The following is a 14,178-nucleotide window of genomic DNA, read 5'->3' as shown; positions in this document are numbered from 1 at the left end:
TTGCTCACACACTGACCATGGGCCAAGAACTCAGCCAGGGAAGAAGAAGACTGGCATTTAATCAAAGCCACCTATGTGTGCCACATCATTTACCAGGTGTAGAAGCAAAGGATATTTAGTGTTTACTTTCTGTAAATACAAAAAATGGTGAGAGAACGCAAATTCACAAATGCCCTAATGGACCGTATCCTAAATCACTGTCTAGTAGCATGATATCCTGAGTGTGCTACCAAATTATCTGTTCTCATCTCTTCTTCTTTACTACATGGTATAACTATCCATTTACATTTGGAAAATAAGAAAAAGAAAAACGCTTTAGCTCATTCTGATGAGTTGTCTGCAAGCATGTCGGAAAGTCTAATCTTGAAAACAAGGACAACTTTGATATTCAGTCCTCTTGTATTAACCTGTACTAAGAAGCAAATGATGTTTGCAAATAAAAGTCTTAGCCACCAACCACTTGGCTAGCCAGATACACTCTGAGTGAAGCAACATATTGATGTGGGTATAATGGGGTATGTAATATTGCTTTATCAAGAGTTTGCTTCTGTGGTTGACTTCCCACATCTTGCAAAGATCTTTGAAAGAAACCACATTCAGAAACATCATATAGACATGGTTGAATGCCTCAAGTCTTGGTTAATGAATAACTTTCTTTTAAATTGGCTTATTGCTGGTCTCACAGTCTTTCTATTTTGGTTCTCCTTAGTCTCTCTAAAATTTCAGGGAAAAACTCTGAGTCTCAAAATGCCTATGAGCAAGAATAAGCTGATTTTACTAATTGGAATGATCTGTTTGGAACAAGGGAAATCTGCAACTCTGTCTCTCCCCAAAGGTAAGTTCTGCACAAACTCTATAACTACCTTTGCCTGAAGGAATAGCCTCTGCTGGCAATGGGCATCACATCTTCACTCTATATTCCTTTGGGAAAAGAGGAGAAGCAAATGTATTTTGGAGATCTAACTGATTTTATTGTAACTTTTTTGACGTTCTCTCCTGCAATCCGCATATGAAACGGGGTGAAACATTTATGGAATACAACTTGGAAAAGTTGAATTGATCTGAAGAAAACTAGGATTGTTCAATTATTTGGACACGCTATACAATCCCATCCTCTTTCATGGAACAAATTCTAGAAAGAAGCATAAATTTGGAAACATTTGTAATCTTTTAGAAAATTATGTTGCTGGGAAATATGAAGCATGTTCACGGTGGTGTATTATAAGTGGTCTTTTTTTCCTCAAGTAACATAAGCTGAGAACAGTTCTTAGCAGGCTTCTCCATAGTCATATTTGTGCCGGTGCCAAGAATCATCATGTTTTCTATCCTTGCTTAAATGAGTTAAGGAAATAGTAAATTTTGTGTCTAAGGTATTTGTGATTTTTTCAGCTGAAACAGTTAAATAATAAATATTTGATCCAATGTCATGCCTTCACTGGGTTCAGAATCAAAAGGCTTGGTTTTACATCCATGCTTTGCCATTAATTAGCTGTGCATCTCTTTGATTTTTTGTTGTCTCAACTGTAATGTGGGGATAATAAAGCTTGATTCATACGCATAGAATGGGGATTAAATGAGAAATTATTTGAAAGAGCTTTGTATATTTTAATGTATTGATCTAAATAATTATGCTCTCAATGATACCTTCTCAAGAAAAACATTTTGTTCATCCATTCAACTCTTCTAAGTGTCTACTGTATGCTAGCAATAGTACTAAACTTTGGAAATACAGAGATGAATAAGACATAGTTTTGTTTCCTCAAGTATTTCATAGTCCAGTGAGGGAGACAGATGAACAATTCACTATCACAACACTACATGGCAAAAACCATAAAAAGGGAGAGGAAAGAGTACTACACATACAGGGATGAGACACTTAGCACAGTTTGATGAAATCAAGGAATACTTCTCAGTTGAGGTGATCTTTAAACTTGAAGAATTAGGATTAGAGGATTCCGCTAGGTAAAGTAGTGGGTTGAGGTGCCAGCCCCATGACCAAGTGGTTAAGTTGGCGCACTCTGCTTCAGCGGCCCAGGGTTTCACCAGTTCCGATCCTGGGCACAGACCTAGCACTGCTCAACAAGCCATGATGTGGCAGCATCCCACATAGCAGAGCCAGGGGGACCTACAGCTAGAATGTGCAGTTGTGTACTGCGGCGGGGGGCAGGGGGTGGGAGGTGGTTGGGAAGAAGGAAAAAAAAGAAAAGAAGAAGAAGATTGGCAGCAGATGTTGGCTCAGGTGCCAATCTTTAAAAAAAAAAAAAGTGGGTTGATTGTGAGGCAGGTATTTCTAGGCCCTCTTAGAAAACATGTAGGAAAGAATGACCTGCAGTAGGAACAGAAGATGTGTCATCCTTGAATTTCTGAGGAGTCATTAAATATCTTTAATCTAGCCCATCTATTAGATGAGTAGTCAAAAAAACCATTGAGGATAAACAAGTAAAGGCACCGTTTTCAGGGGTAAAGTCTTTTCCACCAAGAGGAAAGAGCTCTTTCTTCCATTACCTGGCAATCCTTCTACCTTAACACCACTCTGGTATGTGAATCAGGACAATGTCTTCTCTCTACTCCACTCTCCTTGAAAAACCTGCCACTTTCCACCCTCGTGGAGAATTAAATCCAATATCTGACTGTGTGCCAGGCAGCATAGACAATGGTTTCTGACTCAGTCTCCTGGGTGGAGTCGAGAAGAAGATGTACACACATTTACAGTCTAAGGTGTTACAGTCTATGGCATCATCCATTCAACCAATTAATTGAGCAACTTCCATGCATCGGGAACTGTGCTAGATATTGAGGTTATAGACGTTCCTAACATTAAGATTCTTTCTTTAAGGAGCCCACAGTCTAGTTGGATTGAAAGACATAGAAATAACCATAAAGACATGTGATACATATCATAGAAGTACAGAGTGCTGCGAGGAATCTCTAAGGGGCCAGAGTGCTCAGAATCAAGGAGGCTGCATCCCTGCTAACCTAGTGGAGATCTACATCTGAGGCCCTTAATCTTCTTATCAGAGAAGTAGATCTCTTCACAATATGCCTGTTCCATGTGACAAAAGCTGAACAATCCCCTATACTGCAAATCACGGCAAATTCCACAATTAACTTAAAGCCATTTTGTAATCTTTATACATACTCCATGTCCTACAGTTTTTTCTTGCTCAGAAAAGTTTCCTGTACCCTGAGTGCTAGGAACTATCTAATTACTAAATTTTTCTCTTTTCTTTTCCCAGCTCCCACTTGTGGGCAGAGTTTGGTGAAGGCACGGCCTCAGAATTACTTTAACATTTTCAGTCGCATTGTTGGGGGAAGCCAAGTGGAAAAGGGTTCCTACCCCTGGCAGGTAAGTCCCAGGGAACATTCTCTTGTGGGTGGACTATGAGCTGTCTTAGGATTGGATCTCCCAGAGTCACATTCTGCCCATCAGTGCATTCCATTCTGCCTAGCTCATCACCAGAGATTCCATGAGTGTGTGCAAGGCCAATTCCCTCATGATGTGTACCAGTTGAGTTCCAGAAAAGGTGTATTTAGAGTAGCCACATGCACTATTGGCTTGCTCCAAAAATTAGAAATGCCATCCCAAACTTCCAACCCCAGAGAAAGAAATCCCACTTCAAGAGCTGAAAAACTTTTGAATTTACAATTTAAAAAATAGTTTTCTGATTCGATATATATATTTAAAATATGTGTGTCTCAGTATAGTTTAAGACAACCAGGAAAGACAAAGATGTCATATCCATAAGTCTGTTTTTTATGTCTTGGGTATAAGGCTTGTACCTATACCATAGGACCCCTCAGGGAATAGTCAAGAGTACCACCTTCTTAGTAGCTAGTGTCCTAAGAATTCCAACTCAATCTAATTTTCTGGTCCTCCCATGCCATAGAAAGGCCTTTCTGCTTCTGCACCTAGCCTATGGTGTTCACATGTACTGCCTTTGAAAGTCTCCAAACTTTCTTTACCATGGGAGCCATGTCATACTCTTGCTTCTTAATTTTGCAAGTAAAGGGATAGCTCTTTATTTTTACTTCCCTGAGTCAATCATATTAACTTTATGGCAGTGGATATTTGGTAATTGTTGGTTGCTTGAGTTTGTGTTCAGTGGGTTGATTGAATGGCTGAGTCATTGTCATTTGATTAACTGATGAATTGATTATTTGGTAGAAGAGTTGATTGATCAGTTGCTTACTTGGTCAATTGGTTGGCTAGTCAATTCAGAAGTCCATATTCAAATCATAGGGGTGACTCATTGACTTTTACTTACTTGCTCTTTATTCCATTCTTAGGCTTTATCTTGTATTGAATATCATTTTATATTGCTCATTGAATAATTTTTGTTCAAAAAGGAGACAATTGTAATAAATCGCATCTTTTCTAATTTCAACAGTGGATTTAAAAGTATGTAATTGTATCCTGTAAGTTGTTTTAGAGTGAAATCAAATTCATAAACAGGATAAACCAAAGATAAAAAGTATATTGTAGAGGGAGATTTAAAAATAGGCTTGGATGGAAACTAGACTTTTGGTGGTAAACACAATTCAGTCTTTACTGAAGCTGAAATTTAATGATGCACACCTGAAATTTACACAATGCTGTGTGACCTCAATAAAATAACGTTTAAAAAACAGGCCTATAGGAGTTGTAGAGGTCAAATAGTTAAGAGTATGAGAAATTTGTAGGTGCATACTATTTCTCTAAGATGCTTGGAGGAATTAGAGCTTGTGTTGAAAGACACCCTTAGCTCTTACCTGGCCTGTCTCCCAAACGTCTTCATCTGGACTCTGCTGTATCTTATGCTTTGTTTCCTTTCTCTTCACTCACAGATATTGTTAATATTGTTACAGTAACAGTCTGGGTCAAAAGTATTATAAAAATAAATAGATTAGATAGACAGATAGATAGATAGGTGATAGATAGATGATTGATTGATATATAGATAGATAGATACCAACAATTTTTACCGTCAACTCTACTGAAACCTTATAGCCAAGCATCTGAAATTAACTACCTCTCTTGGGGACCAGGGTTGGGAATGTTCTATCTCCAGCACTGCTATTTTTCTGAGCTGTGATGAGGTGGGTTTTTCTCCTTCACAGTCCATGGTTTCTGATATTTATGAATAAGATATCCAGATCTGTTTTTCAGAATATGCTCAGTTTCCAGGTTTTGGGGGATCCCAAGGCATTAACTTGCTCCCATTTAAGGTCTTTGCAATTCAGGTGTCACTGAAACGAAGGCAGAAGCATATCTGTGGTGGGACCATCATCTCTCCACAGTGGGTGATTACAGCTGCTCACTGCGTTGCAAACAGGTAGGGGAAGGCCGAGCCAAGGATAAAGGACAGTTTACCCTTCTCCCTTGGCATCAGCAGCAACAACTCTATCAAAACATACATCTGTGTGACATATGCTGTAGTAGGGGAATATCTTAACTTCATAACACAAATAGGGCTCAGTGACACTGTCAGAGGATACTCAACTTGGTAGAAAACATACATCCCTTGAAGGAGCAGAATACTTTACTTACTTAACATGACTGGAAGTTAATAAAGGATAATATCTAATTGAGAAAAGAAGTAACACAAAGATAGATTTGTGAAAGTTCTTTCCTAGTTTTCTTAAATTTCACAGAAAGAAAATTATCCAGTTCATTATGTATCTTAAGAAATGGATAAAAGAAAACAATGGGAGGCCAGTAAAACACAAAGAATTCTCCATGTCTTCTTTCCTCTTGATCCTGCCTCTCTGTGCTTCATTCCAACAACTTCCATCCTTGACCCAATTTCCTATGTGCTCCAAAAGTTCTACTGTTGTCAGGGCTCTTGCTACTCACCAGGCTATAACCAAGATCATGCCCTCATATTTTCTCTCTTTCATTTCAAGTCTGCAAACATCTCCTGGATATTTACTTGGTGCTAGACACTAGTGGGTACCAAAGATAAAAATATGAGTAATACAGAATTTCTGCCCCCAGAGAGTTGATAGTCTAAGGAAGAGTCAACTGATGATTTCACACAATGTGGTAGGTGGTTAGGCTAGAGAGATGCTATGTTTTAGGTTAGGTACATACAATAGCCACGAGCCCAGGGAAGCATATCAAGAGAAAATTATACCCTTTCTAATTTTATTTAAATCATCACTCCTGGGAATGAAGTCTCCCAAAAGATGGCAAGCCCAGAGCTCTTAATCCATCTCAATGCATCCTACGAAGTTCCTTTCAGACAACTTTATTGCAGGAAAAAAGGTAGTAGAATGGTTTTCCCATGTCGCGCCGGGGCTCTAAGTTACAAACATAAAGGAGTTAAGGATCCTTACCTCCCATTGTTATAATTTGTCCCAAATCCCTGAGTATTCATGCTATCTGGGACATAAGCGTTATGGTGCTCATGTGTCTTTCACAATATACATTATGCATTAGATCTCTGACATTAAAGCAGCATACCTAGTGTGCATCACAAATCATTCCCAAAGGATCTCACTGATAGTCAGTCCAGACTAACCCCCAGAGATGCTGAATAAAGTCCGCTAACAGCTTTAGACCCCTAAATTGCAATGTATATACTTTTTTAGACATTTTACAAATAACATTGCTAAGTATTCAATTTATCATATCATTGGCTCTATATGAGGCCACTCTTTATTAGTATCCCACTTGAATTGGGAAACTCTGCATTTTTACTGAAAGTGTTGGAATCATTCTCACTTTCTCTGTTTAGCAGCCTCACACCCCTCATTATCTACCCATGTCATTTTGAAGAGGCCAGTTTGTCAACCATTTCATCTATACTCAGAGGCTCAATGAAATCCACCATTTTACTGCTTCCTCTTCATAGAAATATTGCATTAACTTTGAATGTTACTGCTGGAGAATATGACTTGAACCACACAGAGCCAGGAGAGCAAACTCTCACCATTGAAACCATCATTGTACACCCACATTTCTCCACCAAGAAACCAATGGACTACGATATTGCTCTTTTGAAGATGACTGGAGCCTTCAATTTCGGTAAACATTTGAGGCCAACTCTGAATTGTCTATCCCATGTTCTCCATAACTTCTGTTCCATAGCACATTCCCTACAGTATATATTATGTAGCATATGCCCAACAGTTCTGGGTCATGGACTTTAAGATAGAGATTTGGAGTGGAGGCTTCCCTATCTGAAACTCTTTTTGCTTGTGGCTTCAGATATAGTATTACATGGAGTCAGGAGAGGGTTTTCTTTGTCTGAAAAGTGACCCCTGGAGACGCCAGGTGAAACTATCACAACTCTTACAAGGTCTCTGGGGAACCACCTAGATGCCAATTGGTGAGTGGCTTATGGTGTCCTCTCCTCCATGGATGAGACAAGCCCTACCTTGCTCTTTTCTTTAGGCCAGTTTGTGCAGCCCGTGTGTCTTCCAGAACCAGGGGAACGATTTGAGGCTGGATTTATTTGTACAACTGCAGGCTGGGGCCGCTTGACTGAAGGTAAGGTCTTCTATGCCACTACTCTTAATCAGACGTCAGAACTTTCTGGTAGACAGTAAGAAAATAGAATTTTTTTAGTTATTTTATTGAAGTCATATTGGTTTATAAAACTGTGTAATTTCAGGTATACACTATATACATCAGATTCTGTATAGACTGCTCCATAGTCACCACCAATAGTCTAGTTTTTATCTGTTACCATACATATGTGCCCCCTTACCCCTTTCACCCACTCCCCCATCCCCTTCCCCTCTCTTAACCACCAATCTGTTCTCCTTATCCAGGTGTTTGTTTATGATTCCACATATGAGTGAAATCATACTATATCTATCTTTCTCTGCCTGGCTTATTTCGCTTAACATAATACCCTCAAGTTCCATCCATGTTGTCACAAATGGCACAATTTTGTCTTTTTTTATGGCTGAGTAGTATTCCATTGTATATATATATATATACCACATCTTCTTTATCCATTCATCAGTTGATGGGCACTTGAGTTGCTTCCATATCTTGGCTATCGGAATAATGTTGCAATGAACATAGCGGAGCATAAATTTCTTTGTATTGTATTCTTGTAAAACAATTGTGTAAACATTTTTAAAAACAGAGAATATCACATGGTGCTTAGAAATTCAGGTGTTTCCAAAAGGCACAAGCCTGAATGGGGCATCTTCAACTCAGAAATGGTGAAAGAGTGCTTCGCTGGGGCTCTCATCTGTGTGTTTTCTAGATGGCATCCTCTCGCAAGTCTTGCAGGAAGTGAACTTGCCCATTTTGACCCAGGAGGAGTGTGTGGCAGCTCTGTTAACCCTAAAGAAACCCATCAGTGGGCAGACCTTTCTCTGCACAGGCTTTCCAGATGGAGGGAGAGATGCTTGTCAGGTAGGTGGGAGTGGCTGAGCTGACAGGGCCCTGGCAGGGCTTCCCTCAGCTTTGTCATCACGTGAGGGACTGAAAGAAGGCTGTAGGTAAGACTAGATTCTGGAAAGAAGGGTCAGAAGTGACAGGGGAAGTCAAGTCAAAATATAGGGACAATTTAAACAACCTGTTTTTACCAGGCAGTATGAATTCAGAGGAGGTCTTCTGCTTTTTCCAAAAGACGAAATCATAGACATAATGCCAACAATGAGCTCAGGGTTCTCCCCTGCTGGAAGATGCCTGGCACTTTCCTCTATAGAGATATCCAGTTTGTCTATAATGGGAACTTTACTTTCCCTCCATTCTTCCTGCTGACCAAGACCCGAGGTCAATTTTACTACTGGGAAAGAATTCTCTGAGTCTATAGGATGAGACAGGAGAGGGAAATACATCTGTTTGATGAAAGCCTAGGATGGGGGAGGAGGAGGTGGAATTGATAGGCTCCAATGATATTTGAGCAGCTATTATGAATTGTAGTTGGCTATTCTTCCAGGCTCCTGAGTCCAAATTATTAGAAATGAAGAAATATCATTGATTCTTACCTAACATCTTTGTGGGGGAAAAAGATTGAGCGCTTTGGGGAACAGACACTGGCAATGATAGTAACTGAGGCTTTTTCCCCCTACAGGGCGATTCAGGAGGTTCTCTCATGTGCCGAAATAAGAAAGGGGCTTGGACTCTGGCTGGTGTGACTTCCTGGGGTTTGGGCTGTGGTCGAGGCTGGAGAAACAATGTACAGAAAGATGATCAAGGATCCCCTGGGATCTTCACAGACCTTAGTAAAGTGCTTCCCTGGGTCCACAAACACATCCAAATTGGTAATGAAGCCAGCACATAAGGTTAACAAGCTAGGGAAGGAGAGAGAATCAGCAGAGTCCAGACAAGTGAGGACCACTGAGCAGACAGGCTCTGCTTCTGTTCTTCGTGTCTCACATAAGGATTGTGATATTTACTAAGTCCAAAGCAAGAGTAAAATACGGCGTGTGGTACAGCATACAAATATTCAATGAAATATGAATATATCCATCCTAGACTTTGTCAAATTTGCCTTTAATTGAAACTATCTCCTCTGGTGATATGTTTTCACCACTTATTTCTCGACTGTGCTAGCAAGATTCAGCAAGCTATAGAATAAATCAGCAGTTATCAGCCAGGGGAAATTTTGTCCCCCAAGGGACAATGTCTGGAGACATTTTGGGCTGCCACAACTGGGAGAGGGGGATGCCACTGGTATCTAGTGGGTGGGGACCATGAATGCTGCTAAGCATCCTACAATGCACTGGACAGCCCTTACAACAAAGAATGATCCAGCCCCAAATGTTAGTAATGCTCTGGTTGAGAAGGTCTGGCATAGGCCTAAGTACTACAAGTCTGAAAAGACCCAGTCTAGTAGATTGACCAGTAAGTTAATTGAAATTTGATTTCTGCCTCCAAATTCAACTTCACTGTTTTCTTAACTGGTGGCTTCCAGCCTCAATAGGACTTCTTTCCCAAAGAGGGAAATTCAATTAGTTAAATTAATTCAAATTCGTTCCATAAGAACTTGGGTTTATTTTCAAGTGTATGGCACAGTGGCAGGTATCCAAGCCCTCACTTCAATTTGTGGTTATCCCAGCAATGCTTTTGTGATTGTGGAGAGTTATTTCCATCACTAGTCTCTCTTCTCATGTGAAATGAGAGAGGTAGAACAGATGACCTCTTCCTGATCTGCATAACCTCCAAGCTAATCATGGCCTGATTCTTAATTAGCCCACTTAATAAAGTGTTTTAGTCATCTCACTAAAACACCAAGACCACTCTCCTGTTCTGTCAATTTATCCCTTCTGTTCTTTCCATAGATTAGAGTTTTTTTTAAGGTATGCTTTTTTACTTTGGTGAGAAAGATTGGCCCTGAGCTAACATCTCTTGCCAATCTTTCTCCCTTTTTTTTTTTTTGTCCCCAAAGCCCCAGTACATGGTTGTATATCCTAGTTGTAGGTCATTCTAGTTCTTTTATGTAGGATGCTGCCACAGCATGGCTTGACAAGCAGTGTGTAGGTCTGTGCCCTGGATCCAAACCAGAGAACCCCAGGTTCCGAAGCAGAGCGCATAAATTTAACCACTCAGCCACAGGGCCGGTCCCACAGATTAGATTTTCATTAGTTGCATATTGACTTAAAAATCTCTGCACTTTTGAGCCAGGGAAATGCTAACTTCTTGAAATATTGTTCAGGATACCACAAACCTTGAATTGTATCTTTCTTTTTCTTTCCCAGGGAAGCGGAGAAAGATCTCCAGAGGTGGGTGTTTCTTGAAGCTTGCTCCAAGAGCGTGAATTAATATCTAGCATTTCTGAATATCTGTTCCCTTTGTGATCAAAAGTTTTCCTCTGCAAGAGCTCTGCTTGCTCGTAAAACCACCTCTTGAAGCACCTACAGCATTCCCTGCCAGCCAGGGCAGTCCCTTGCCCAGCAGGAGCCCCGGATTCCCTCTCATCTCACTTCTTATCAATCCAGAACTCCATCTCAATTCAGTAAACATTTGCCAAATCCTAGCTTTGGATCAGAGACTCGAGGGAGGAGGGTGAGGTGGTAAGAATGTGGTCCATAAACTGTCCACCTTACCCTGAAAGTGTCCTTCCTTATACAGGGGACTCAGTCACCCTGGGTGTTACATTGCAAGCCTGCAATGAATTTACTCTGTGACTTTGGGTAAGCTCCTTCCCACCTCTGGACCTCACTTTCCTCATCCATAAAGAAAAGAGTTTGATTTGTATTGTAATTGTATTGTAATTGTATCTAAGGCATCTTTAGCTCAACTCTTCAGTGGTTCTGTGAGTCTCTGGAACTATATACAAATAAGTAATGTGGGAAAAGAGCCCCCTGAGAGCTCAGAGGAGTGAGCAGCTGCTTCTAGCTGAAAAAAAGACAGGGGAGGCATTTGAGCACAGACATCTTTTAAGCTGAACCTTAAATGACAAAGGACGAGTAGGATTTTCTCAGGTGGAAATGGGATACAGGTAAAGAAAACTGTTCCAGCTCAAGGAATCATCCGTATCAAAGGAGGAATATTAAGGATAAAGATGGGAAAATTTAGGATGTTAGTAGAGGCCAGTACGTTAGTCAAAGCAGCTGAAGTGTAAGATATGTGATGGGGAGAAGATTAGATTGATAACTTGAGACCAAATTATGGAAATTTTGAATGCCAGTCAAAAAAGTTTGAACTTTATTGAGTAATAGGAAGTTGATTAATTAGATAAGTAGAGCTATCCTTTAGTGATATAAGAACAGCACTAGATTGGAGGATAAGTGATAGATTGGAGGGGAAATAATTGAAGGTGGATTTATGAGATTGTGCATGAGAAATGGTGGCCTGAACTAGAGCAATGGCCAGAGAATGAAAAGGAGAGAATAGAAACCAGAAGAATGAGGGCTTGGTGGGCGCGTAGATGAATGGTGGTGAGGGAGGGGGAGGAATCAAGGATGGTACCAAAGTTTTGAGCATGAGAGACTAAGAAAAGGGCACATAAAAGTAATCAAATCAAAAGTGGAGGCAGTTTTGCAGACCCAGAGGAATTCCACTTGTCACATGTTAAGCTTCAAGGGAGCTCTCTAGGAGACAGTTGAAAAATCAGGTCTGAAGTTCGGAAACGTAGAGACAATAATAATTGAAACCGAGGATATGAATGAGGCCGGTCAGAGGGATCGTGTAGAAAGATGAAAACCAGGGATAGAATCTGGGAAATACCTGTATTTATAGAGTGGAGTTATGGAGTCAGAGAAAGAAGAGTGAAGGAGAAGAAACCGTAAATCTCAAGATTAGGCAGGATCTAAATGGAACAAAAAGAATAAGGCATCATAGACGCGAATGCAGGAAGAGGTTCCGTGAAGAAAGGAAGTGCACATAAAGAAGAACCAGGAGCTTCCAGTGTCTGCGCAGGTTCTGGAAGGAGGGGGCTGTTGTGGCTAGGCATCACTGTCAGCCCTGATTCTCCTGGCTTTCCCTTCCAGCCTCATGCAGTGAGCAGGATCATGTGGTCAGCAATTCTGAGGGGCAGCTGCACTTTCCAGAAACCTCCTACCTATATTATGAAAGCAAGCAGTGAGTAGCCCCCTCTGCCTCTCCTCTGCTGACTCCCACTCCGAGTCTGACTGAGCCCATTAACTGGACTGTGACAGCCGTTTTCTGTGTAGACATAATACCTTCTCAATGTGTCTGCCGCAGACTGTGTGTCTGGACGCTGCTGGTACCAGAGGCAATGCATGTGTTACTCACCTTTTCCCATTTGGATGCAGAGTCCTGTTACCACAATCACCTGTCAATATATTCTTTAGAAGACAGACTTATTGGTGAGTAGATTTTCACATCATCAAATGCACATTAGTGTCAGGAGGGCTTAATGAGGCCTGGTGACAATATGTCTGGCACTGAGGCATCTGCAAACAACATACTTCCTGTCTGCAATTTTGAGACTCAGAATTGATAGTGGAAAGGAACTGAATCAGAGCCTGTGTGATGGCTGTAAGGCCCCAGTGCATTTCATTTGCTGCATCTGCTACCCATGGAACCAGGCCCCTAGTCTCATTTGTCAGACCTGGAGCCCTTCAGGTGTAAAATGTAGACATATTGCAGGGCCTCTTGGGGCCTCCCAGGCAGAATACTGCTTTCCTAGGCATGAAAATGACCTTTACCTGCCTTAATCAGCTAAGAAAAAAAATACCAACGCATAACCATGAGTAGGAGCCAAAGGCTACTTACATAAGAAGCAGAAATGGAGGAGCATTTCTGTGGTTCTTAATTGGAGGTGATTTTGCTCCCCAGTAGACACTTGGCAACGTCTTAGAAGCATTTTTCATTGTCACACTGGAGGGAGCGTTACTAGCATCTAGCAGGTAGAGGCCAGGGATGCTGCAAAACATCCCTAGAATGGTCAGGACAGCCTGAACACAGAGAATGTTCCAGTTCAAACCTCATTAGTGCTGAGGTTGAGAGACCCTGTTTAGGTAATCCTGCACGATTGTGACAGGTTCCATTCTCCTTAAGTCTTTTAATGAGTGCTGTTTCCTAGACTCTGAACAAAAAATATTCCATCTTATGTTGCAGGGAAATTCTGTGGAGAAAGCCTCACTTCATCAGTTCTGGTTGGCGCCAACTCTATCAGGCTGAAGTTCAGCTCTGACGCCACAGATTATGCTGCTGGGTTTAATCTCACCTATAAAGCTCTTAAACCAAACTACCTTCCTGGTAAAACCATTTACTTCTATCACACACTTTCCAGGTCTTTTGTAGAAGTTGAGGCCCCATAAGAATTAGGTGGCAGGCGGGGAGCTCTCTCCCAAGGCCCCCTGGGCTCTATAGTGGAGAGAAGCACAAGGTCAGCGCGGTGCGGACGCAGGCACTCCTCCTACGTCCTGCTAACTCATGAGTTAAGAGGGTCTAATGAGTTCCGGAAAATCAGTGCACAATGTCTTCCTTCTTGGTGGCTCTGCCTGAGAATTCAGCTCAGGCATAATTTGTGGGAGACAGGAGGGAGAATAAAGAGGATTCCTCTTTGCTTGGATGATGCCATTGTTTGAACGTTCTCCCTTGTATTTCAGATTCAGGTTGCAGTTCCTTAACTGTCCTTTTTGAAGAAGGCCTCATACAGAGTCTTCACTATCCTGAGGACTACACTAACATGGCAGACTGCAACTGGATTTTTCAAGCCCCCAAACATTACCTAATTAAGGTACTGACTCTGGTTACCTTTACTTTGCTGTGGTATCTCCACAGAACACCTAACATAAGCACTATGAGGGCAGAGATTTTTA

General features: G+C 41.2%; 1 protein-coding gene across 1 annotated transcript in view; it reads left to right on the top strand.

The window, feature by feature from the left end:
- The first annotated feature begins 747 nt into the window (after window positions 1–747).
- OVCH2 (ovochymase 2) overlaps window positions 748–14,178 on the top strand; it is a 29,650-nt gene continuing 16,219 nt past the window's right edge. The window contains exons 1-12 of the mRNA XM_070491524.1: window positions 748–835; window positions 3,237–3,346; window positions 5,221–5,312; window positions 6,834–7,006; window positions 7,376–7,471; window positions 8,202–8,353; window positions 9,018–9,207; window positions 10,645–10,668; window positions 12,379–12,469; window positions 12,593–12,717; window positions 13,472–13,612; window positions 13,966–14,096. Of these exons, the coding sequence (XP_070347625.1) occupies window positions 748–835; window positions 3,237–3,346; window positions 5,221–5,312; window positions 6,834–7,006; window positions 7,376–7,471; window positions 8,202–8,353; window positions 9,018–9,207; window positions 10,645–10,668; window positions 12,379–12,469; window positions 12,593–12,717; window positions 13,472–13,612; window positions 13,966–14,096 (1,413 nt within the window). The remainder of the gene's footprint in view (window positions 836–3,236; window positions 3,347–5,220; window positions 5,313–6,833; window positions 7,007–7,375; window positions 7,472–8,201; window positions 8,354–9,017; window positions 9,208–10,644; window positions 10,669–12,378; window positions 12,470–12,592; window positions 12,718–13,471; window positions 13,613–13,965; window positions 14,097–14,178) is intronic.

The sequence above is a fragment of the Equus asinus genome, chromosome 20 (assembly GCF_041296235.1).
Source record: "Equus asinus isolate D_3611 breed Donkey chromosome 20, EquAss-T2T_v2, whole genome shotgun sequence".
In the NCBI taxonomy this organism is placed as follows: domain Eukaryota; kingdom Metazoa; phylum Chordata; class Mammalia; order Perissodactyla; family Equidae; genus Equus; species Equus asinus.
The sequence above is the reverse complement of the archived record's forward strand: the minus strand, read 5'-3'. Positions and strand labels throughout refer to the sequence as shown.